The 10,009-nt window shown below is 34.6% G+C and overlaps 1 protein-coding gene and 1 long non-coding RNA gene across 3 annotated transcripts in view; one reads left to right on the top strand and one right to left on the bottom strand.

The window, feature by feature from the left end:
- Window positions 1–213: 213 nt before the first annotated feature.
- Window positions 214–10,009, bottom strand: part of LOC138929038 (uncharacterized) — a 14,698-nt gene continuing 4,902 nt past the window's right edge. The window contains exon 3 of the long non-coding RNA XR_011445463.1: window positions 214–756. This is a non-coding gene — a long non-coding RNA (uncharacterized lncRNA). The remainder of the gene's footprint in view (window positions 757–10,009) is intronic.
- The window catches only part of Hcf (Host cell factor), a 19,788-nt gene continuing 18,584 nt past the window's right edge, over window positions 8,806–10,009 (top strand). For both annotated transcript variants that reach the window (XM_041776600.2, XM_041776599.2), the window contains exons 1-2: window positions 8,806–8,942; window positions 9,296–9,725. In XM_041776600.2, coding sequence (XP_041632534.1) covers window positions 9,413–9,725 — 313 coding nt within the window. In that variant the 5' untranslated portion in view covers window positions 8,806–8,942; window positions 9,296–9,412. The remainder of the gene's footprint in view (window positions 8,943–9,295; window positions 9,726–10,009) is intronic.

Below are 10,009 nucleotides of genomic sequence, written 5' to 3'. Positions count from 1 at the left end.
ACAAAATTCATCGATGCATCGAACATCGATGTTATTTTAGCGCTATTTTCCGATGTTTTTCAATGTTTTTTTTCATACCAATGTTAAGATATACATCGATGGTCTATTTTGAAAACATCGAAACATTGCATATCTAGGTGAGACCACTTAAAAAAAATTGGTAGAAGTAAAAAAAAAAAAAGGTACGGTAATGGGAATGGTGGAGGACTCTGCTTTAATACACTTCTTGATTTCTCTTGAAGGCAGAAACAACCATAAAACAAGCAATTAAAATAAAAATGTAGAATAAGTATTTATTGAAAAAGTAGGCCCACCGCTTGCCTAATGCCTTCAGCACTTTCGCTTGCATTTCATAAAGAAGTTTCTTGATCAGGCTGTCCTCTTGCACATAATCATCCACTCAAATATATCATGCACACTTTTGCTCTGGATACGGCAAAGAGACTTAAGTGCGGCTTTACGCAGAGGATCCCAGGCAATCCCAATTATAATTTTTCTTACAAGAGTCCAAACGCTACGATAAGCCCTAAATTTTGCACCTCCTCGAAGGACCCTGAGCGTCATCACCGCCACATCCATGTACTCCATCATGGTATTTTTATGTTCCTCTATTGCTAATAATATCAGGATTTCATTGTTGTTCAATTTGCTCATTGTATAGTGACGCATTTTGATAGACTCGTCAGAGATACGGGGAAACGATGACTTCATGGACCGCCATAAATATCTGGCTCGAAGTGGATCGATCCAAGTACGCTGCGGCAAAAATACCGTCGTTAGTACAGAGCATTGTCAAATATATTCAACTGATAGGCTCGTCAATCTGATAAAATCTAACAGTGACGTCAAAAAATCACTAGCAGTACAAACCAAATTGAACCAAAACAGATGAGATACATACAGTGGCTCACAGCTTATTTCAACCAGACCCAATCAAAAACGTTACGCGATCTCCAGTACAGTCACCCGACATAAATGTCATTACAATTTGTGGGGAATTTTGGATAAAAACATCCGAAAACGGAAAATATCCAACAAAAAGAGACCACCTAAAAGTTGGAGGATTCGGTGCCAAAAGGACTTCAAATGATTGTGGACAATAAAGGTGATCATAACAAATACTAAAAACATTATTTTTAGTCATTCATCATTAAGTATAGTTTGAAGTATGTATCTGGTTGAAATAAGCTGTCATTTTTTTCCGTTTCTTTCGATTTTAATTATAAAAAATATTACAAATTCGGGAAGTTAAAAAATCTTAACTTTAAACCTTAGACAAGCATTATGTATTTAATTTAATTTTTTATCCCTTTGGTTCATATTTTACACTTTGAAAGTTTTTGATTGGGTCTGGTTAAAATTAGCTGTAAGCCACTGTAGCACATAGGGGAACGAACATGAAGAACACAGTTTTATCAGAATAATGAATATTCCATAAATAGATATACACACGCACCTCGAATTTTATTTGATATACATACATAAGTATATATGTCTTTCCTTTAGCAAGAAAGATATCATTTAGGGGACCACCAAAGCAAGGAGTAAAAGAGGTCCCGACCTAAGCGGGTTTTGGATATCTCTATGATTATATTTATTTATGTATATTGTCTAACTAACTGTTTAACACATATGTACATATATTTTTTTAGTTGAGTCCGATATATCGAACTTATTTGTCTGTATGTACATACATACATATGTATGTAGTCCACTCAAAATCAGGAAACTTACGTCATACGTCACAACTTACATACATATGTATATAATATGAATTACATATTTATTTGCACATCGGCAATGGGATTAAGAATATACATGTATGTACATACATATATATACAGGGAAAAAAACCTTCTAACATAAGCACCACACATACACACTAATTATATTGATCCCGATTTTCTAATTTCTAAACTGTAAACGCTTAAACGTTACATTATGACATGTACATGTGTATGTATGTATGTTCGGCCATGATATCACTTCAATTAACTAATTTGTATTTATTGCAAATCCTTTGCGCCTGAAGAAAATTCTTTTAACTTACATACAAACATGTACATACACAATAATTAGATATTAATTATTACACGACGACCACAAGATAAAAACACCGTGCGAAATTGCAAACTGCAAATCTAGGCGAAAACTATATTTTAAGCTAAATTCGTGCTGTGCTACTCTCCGACGCCTTGTTTTCCATAATCGATATCTAAAAATATCGATGTATCGAAACGTAAGAAGTATCGAAATATGTTGCCGACTTTATTTTTTTAGTATGCACATGTGGGCGATGCACCGGAATTTATCTTAATTTTAAACACTTCACCTTGCTTTTTTAATGTTAAGGTCAGGTAACTAACTAGCCACTGCGTGCGGAGTATAAAACAGACTGCGGGCTGTCATGCTAAGCGACAGCGCTATTTGTAGAAAATGTGGTTTGTTTTTAACGGTAGTAAGTACATAGTACATACATATGTATGTCGTGTGAGTATATATGTATGTACATATGTTTGGTTTGGAATATTATCTTACTTATCATTTTGTTTGACTTTATTACGTTAGCACTGCGGCGTTTCTGTACATGAGAGTGATAAGTAGCACAAACAATTTATTATCTTAAAACAAATGCAGGCAGTTTTTAAATTTTTTTGATTTACATATGTATGTATGTACAGGGCGGACAAAAGTCTACATACGACCCCTTTTTTTTTATTTTTTCTTTATCCTATAGCTTTTACAGGAAAAGTAATGATGCAGTTTTGTTTTAACTGTTATTACTATACTACAACCAACATTTCTGATTTAACAAAAACTTTTCATGTTATGAACAAAAACCAAAAAAAGGCACTGACAAAAGTAAACATACGATTTTTACTTTGCATTTTTATACCCTTGCAGGGTAGCATAATTTCAGTTAGAAGTTTGCAACGCAGCAAAGGAGACGTTTCCGACCCTATAAAGTATATATATTTTTGATCAGCATCAACACCCGAGTCGATCTAGCCATGTCCGTCTGTCCGTTTCTACGCAAACTAGTCCCTCAGTTTTAAAGCTATCTGAATGAAACTTCTATATACTCTCACTGCTATATATGTCGGAACGGGCCGGATCGGACGACTATATCATATAGCTGGCATACAAATGTTCGATACATTTTTAGAAAAAAATTATAACTTGGCTGTTTTTCAAAATTTTTGCATCATTTTTGGGATATGGCCATTTTATATTATTCCAGAATTCCAGAAAATTTTATGAAAATCGGACAACTATATCTTATAGCTGCCATAGGAACGATCGGAAAATCAATACGAAAAAAATTATAACTTCGTTGTTTTCCAACATTTTTTCATCTACTCCGGGATATAAGCTTATTTTATTATTCTAGAATTTTGGTATACATTTCATAAAAATCGGACAACTATATCATATAGCTGCCATAGAAACGATCGGTAGATGTAGAGAAAATTTAAAGCTGGGAATGCAAAACTGTCAAACTGTAAACATAATAAGTATAGGTAAAATGTAATGAAACTCTGTTTTGTGAGTGTTTTCAGTATTATTATCTATAATATAAACATCAAAACCAATCTGCAAGGGTATACAAACTTCGGCGTGCCGAAGTTAGAATCCTTTCTTGTTATGATATAATTAACAAAAGCTTATATTTCTTTGGCTACCCGGGCCTTGATAACTGCCTGTACTGCCGTTCCGCTCAAAATTTTTCCAAACGTGATATTTAAATACTGGCTTTGTGATGTTGAAAATAATTGCTGCGCCCTTTGCTTTTCCTGTTTGGAGATCCAGTTCGTACCAGGCATAATTTGTCCAGATATGATGTCCAAATATGATCGAATATACAGGCCTGCTCCGGTAATCGAAAACGGCGAGATTTTTTCGTTTTCGTTTTTGAAAACGAGAAATTTGTGCTCCGGTAATCGAAAACGAAAGATTTTTTCGATTTGAAAAACGGGCACCTTTTTCTAACCGGAATGAAAAGTAAATGGCTTTTTTTATATGAAATCAGATCTTATTTACAAAAGGAAAAAAATTGTTTACTCAGTGGTCTATTGATGTTTATTCCACACCACCACAAGATCATTCTGGCAGGTAGTTATTTTATAATAAATGTAATTCTGACCCAACCTCAGAATTGACAACAAAATTTTTGCCGTGTTCAATCAATTTTCTCGTTTTGGCGCCAAGGGTGCCATATTGTTGGTGGAACGAAACAGCCAGTTAAAAATACTTATAAAATACAAATGAATACATTAATAACTTTAAAGGACCGCCAAAATGGTTGTTTATAAATAATGCTATTTAATGTGATTACTTAAATGGTCCAAATTAACCAAATAATTATTTGAGACCACCGGAATCAAAACTGTGAAAAGTGTGGCAGCATCTTAGGTGCCTAGATTTGCTTAACTCGACAATTTTTTGCCTTTTTCTGGCTTATAAAAAGGGCAATTGTAAATATAATAGGCAGTACTTTACGTTGTTTGCTTATTACCAAAAACACAAGTTAGCTGCTTGAGCAGTGAGAAACGATGAGAAAACGAAACACTCCGATAGCAGAAATTTGCCGAAAACCGGAGCAGCTAAAAACGAAAAACGGTTCGTTTTCGCCCAAAACGAAATCGAAAAAATTTTACGATTACCGGAGCAGGCCTGATAGTCTTTTCCTAAAAACGATGCATATCACTCTAGACTAGGGCCAAATTTTCAACCTCCGAAGCTTTAGCTGCTACCGACATTTGTCCTTTACCAAGGCTAATAAGGATTGTCTTCAGTAAAAGGTCATATTAGAACATAATTGTTAACAAATAAGCCTAGTAAGACGAAATTCCGCTGTAACATGTGTTATGGCAGAATCGCTATATAATTTGCTCGGTAACCAGTGTGACCAAAAAAATTAAGGAATAGCAATTAAACGCCATGAAAATATACCTTTTTTGGCGTTTAAGGCTTTGTTTTGGTCACACTAGACAGCTGTTTGTAAACAAATTTGTTAATAAATATGGCATTAAAATGCTCTTTGTGGGTTAAATCCCATATTATGAGCTTCCCCTTGGCCGCACTACAATTATTTTTTTCCTTCAACTTTTCCTCCATTAGGGGTGTAAGAATAAATAAAATGAATTATTGTTATAGCTCGATATCAGCTGCTTACTCTCTTGATCTGGCAACGACATTAAATTTTCGCAGGTATCCTTTTCGTCGTCGAGTACCCGCAAAATCGACGGGGCAAAAAGTTCTTCTATGGAGTTTGTTTCGTCGCCAGAGTACAAGGCTATAATGCCAAATTGTGCCTTTTTTGTTTTTTTGTTTATAAAAAGTTTTTGTTGAATCTGAATGAAATTTTGGTTGTAGTATAGTAATAGCAGTTAAAACACAACTGCAATATTACTTTTCCTGTAAAAGCTATAGGATGGGGAAAAATCCAAAAAAGGGGGTCGTATGTAGACTCTTGTCCGCCACTGTATATATGTACATACCTTTATACTGTCTTCCCACACAGCGCATTTGTGAGATACGGTTGGGATTTTTAAAAAAAGTGAACCTCGTTTTCCCACAGAGCTGCGTTAAAGCGCATCCGCATTCGAACAGCTGATCGATCAGATGTGGCTCATGAAAACGTAAACAAAGACTGTCGAATTTGCAGTTGCAAATTTGAAATGGAGCATTTACCAACTATTTTGGCTGTTGTACAACCGCAAAAAGCACATCATTTATCCGCACTAAATTTAAATGAATTAAATGACAAAGAATTTTAGTTTTTCTAATGATTTTTCTCTAACAAAGAGCAAATTCCCCGAAGAGTGTCTATAGGTGGTATAGGCTTCCCAAATCTATAATTAAAGTAGAAGTAGGCGTTTTATCTTGCCCCGCTTTGGGGCAAGAATATACAGAAAAACACCAACAACTATTTTGGGCATGTTTGTAGCTTTGGCGCCATATTTTAAGTTACATATTTCATTTGTTCCTCGCCAAATTTGTTTACATTTTCGTAGTGAATGGTCAAATTTTCACTGTTAAGAAGAAGAAATCAGAGTTGCACCGAAAAACTATCGCCTAACTATCGCCAAACAAACCGTGGTTAGATTTTAATGTGTTCTAACCGCGGTCCATTTGAGAAAATTCGGAACGGCAAAACCTTATGGGCAGTTAGTTCAACGGACGGTGAATGCGCTTTGACGGTGTGTGGGAAGACCCTATTAGCAAGATATAATACACTTTTAATGAGCAAAATAAGTAACAATAATGCAAATTATTTTTAAAAATATTTAACAAAAAACGAATACCAAAAATGAAATAAAATAAGTTTCTGAACCAGTGTTGCCAGGTGATGAGCGCCCATATAAGCTAGTTTTTTGAAAAAATTAAGCTAGAATAAGCTAATATTAAAAAAAAAACAAGAAAGGAAGCTAACTTCGGCACACCGAAGTTTGTATACCCTTGCAGATTGCAATTGGATCATTAAGAATCGAGCCATTCTCGTTAAATAATTAAAAAAAAAAATAAAATATTTACAAGTTGTATATTTATATATAGCATAAAGAAATGCTGAAAACACACACAAAACAAAGTTTCATAACATTTTACTTATACTTATTATGTTTACAGTTTGACGGTTACAGTTTTACATTCCCAGCTTAACATTTTCTCTACATCTACCGATCGCTTCTATTGCAGCTATATGATATAGTTGTCTGATTTTCATAAAATGTATGCCAAAATTCTGAAATAATTAAATAAGCTCGTATCTGAGAGTAGATGGAAATACGTTGAAAAACAACAAAGTTATATATATTTTTTTTTTATTAATTTCCCGATCGTTCCTATGGCAGCTATAAGACATAGTCGTCCGATTTTCATAAAATTAAAACCGAAAATCTGAAATAATATAATTTGGCCATATCTCAAAAATTGAAATATTGAAAATATAATATATATATATCCTATAAGCATAAAGTATTTTTTAGGCAAGGTGTACGTATGGCAACATTTCTCACTCCAAATGATTGGTGGTAACACTTCAGACAACATATAGATCTTCGATGACACTATCAATTAGAAATTAATTCACGATCATACGAAATTATATGAACAAGCTCCGGTATTTTCATGCCATAAAGTATTTTTTTCTTACAAAACAAACCTTTGATATCGTAAATATATTTAAAGCTAGAATATGCTAGATGAATTTTAAAATAAGCTATATTTCAAGCTATAAGCTAGATGCAAATTTTACAAGCTTTTCCAGTTTCAAATATGCTAGAACTAGCTTACAATAAGCTAAACTGGCAACACTGTTCTGAACAGTGAATTATACTGTACTTGCCAGTGTTGCCAGCTTAGCTTATTTCAGGGTAGAACTAACATAGCATATTTAAAATTGGAAAATGCACGTTATGGAGAGTGTAAAACTGAAACGCAGTAAGAGAGAGCGAGAGGCAAATAGTTTCAAACGGCTGTTCGGGAACGCAGTTTTAAATGTTCTGTATCGAGACGCGATATCAAATTACTAGAAAATGGCAAGGCGCTAGGAGATTAGGCGAGGGCACACTTTTAGTATTTCCAGAGCGGGTTGCAAGAATACAGTGTTTATTTCCTTTCCTACACATATTTAAAATTATGAAAAGCTTGCATCTGCATCCATCGTTCATTGAACAAACTGCCCATAAGGTTTTTGCCGTTCCGAAATATCTTACTTTCTATAGGGTCTTCCCCCTCAACTTCCCACTGAGGAACGGTTGGGATTTTTCGCAGATTCGAAACTCGTGTTCCCACAGAGCTGAGTCAAAGTGTATCTGAATCCGATTACAGCTGATCGATCAGATCTAGAAAACGTTAACAACGATGGCTGAAGCGGCCGATGTGGGAGTAAAATGAATAGTTTATAAATTATTTAGTCTGTAATAGGGTCTTCCCACACACCGTCTAAGCGCATCCGCCGTCCGTTGAACAAACGGTCCATGAGGTTTTGCCGTTCCGAATTTTCTCAAATGGACAGGCATCTGAGTGCATCTAAATTTAACGACCGTTTGTTGGCGATAGTTAGGCGATAGTTTTTCGGTGCAACTCTGCAATTTGACCATTCACTTCGAAAATGTAAACAAATGCCACTTTTTTCCTTCAAGTTTCCTTTCATTAGGGGTGTCTAAATAAATCAAATAAATTATTTATACAGCGAGATATCAGCTGTTTACTATCTTGATCTGGAAACGCCATTCAATTTTCGCAAAAGTTCTTCCTTTTTCGACACCGTTTTTTTATATGGAGTTTGGCCGCTGTCTAAATTCGCTAGCAAATAAAATAAAGTAGAGGAAGGCGGTTTATATTAAATAGTATCAATTGGGTACATTTTGGGGCAAGAATATACAGAAAAACACCAACAACTATTTTGGGCATATTTGTAGCCAAATTTTAAATTTCATTTTTCAATTTTTCCTCGCCAACTTTGCTTACATTTTCGTAGTGTTGGTCAAATTTTCACTGTTAAGAAGAAGAAATCAGAGTTGCACCGAAAACTTACGCCAAACAAACCGTGGTTAGATTTTAATGTGTTCTAACCGCGGTCCATTTGAGAAAATTCGGAACAGCATAACCTTATGGATCGTTTGATCAACGGACGGTGGATGCGCTTTGAAGGTGTGTTGGAAGACCCTATGAGAGTGTCATTGGGCCATTACTATAAAAATAATTTAAACTTTTATTACTGTGAGCAGCCTATATTTGGGGAAAATATCGATACACCGATAGCTTTATCGATTTTCGTGTAAATGGCGATGAGCCATCACTAGGACGTGCGTGATTCGTTTTGTGATAGCTTGGACGGCTTTTTGGTGTATCTTCTGGGCCGCAAATTGTGTTTATATATCTATTTTCAAATCTGTGTTTGATAAACCATATTAAACTTTTTTGATTTAAAAAACGTAAGTGTTTTCAATTTATGAAATAGTATTGGAAATACGTGATTTTCTGTATTGGGAGATCAAAATACACTAAATGGTTAAGCGTCTGTACCCCGGCATTGCCAGGCCGAAAAAAAAGTGAACTACACTGAGAGTTTCTCACATTGGTATTTTTTATACATATATACGTATACATATCTCTATAGTATTTTTTGTCTGTTTCCGGTTATAGTGTATGTATGTACACATGTATATATGAATTAATATGATGTTAATATAGTAATGTAAACTTTAAGGCCCTTTAATATACTTTACTACATTTTTAAAATGGAATCAAATTTTAATATGACTATTATAATTTTCTGTATTTTCAGTTTAAACTGGCGAATAATGCGTCCTTAAATGCTGCTGCCTGTTTGGCCTATATTGATTTGATAAATACATATTTATTTTATAAAAAAACCTTAACATACTTAACTGGACCTTAAATTATGGAGTGTTCGGATATCGTTGCTGAAAAATCAGCGCCAGAAACTGTTCTGAATACAGAGTTTATGCTCCAAACACAGGATAATACTCGCATTGATCTGGATAATGAGGAACATGTTCATCATCGCGAAGCTGCCGTTACTGCTGGTAGCACATCATCTTTGTCCGGATTTCGATGGAAACGCGTTCTTAATCCTACGGGACCACAGCCCCGTCCACGGCATGGACATCGCGCCATCAACATTAAAGAGCTAATGGTAGTTTTTGGTGGCGGCAACGAAGGAATTGTTGATGAATTGCATGTTTACAACACGGGTATGTGTATATCTTTATCTCTTTGTATACAAATATAAATCTTAAATAAAATTAAAGAATTCGCACCTGACAATTACAGAAGTCACTCTCGCCACGAGCTGTTTGAACACTGATTTCAGCGAAACGCCTGTTTCAGTTTCCGTTCGAAAGAGAATTTGATAACATTTGCGGATTTCTTTTTAACATAAGCAAATTTTCCTTGTTAATTAGAGTATTTTATGTTAAATTTTCCTTAAAATACCAAAAAAATTTATGACGGCCGCTCTTAATAAATAGAATTTAGT

The sequence above is a fragment of the Drosophila kikkawai genome, chromosome 4 (assembly GCF_030179895.1).
Source record: "Drosophila kikkawai strain 14028-0561.14 chromosome 4, DkikHiC1v2, whole genome shotgun sequence".
Classification (NCBI taxonomy): Eukaryota; Metazoa; Arthropoda; class Insecta; order Diptera; family Drosophilidae; genus Drosophila; species Drosophila kikkawai.
The sequence above is the reverse complement of the archived record's forward strand: the minus strand, read 5'-3'. Positions and strand labels throughout refer to the sequence as shown.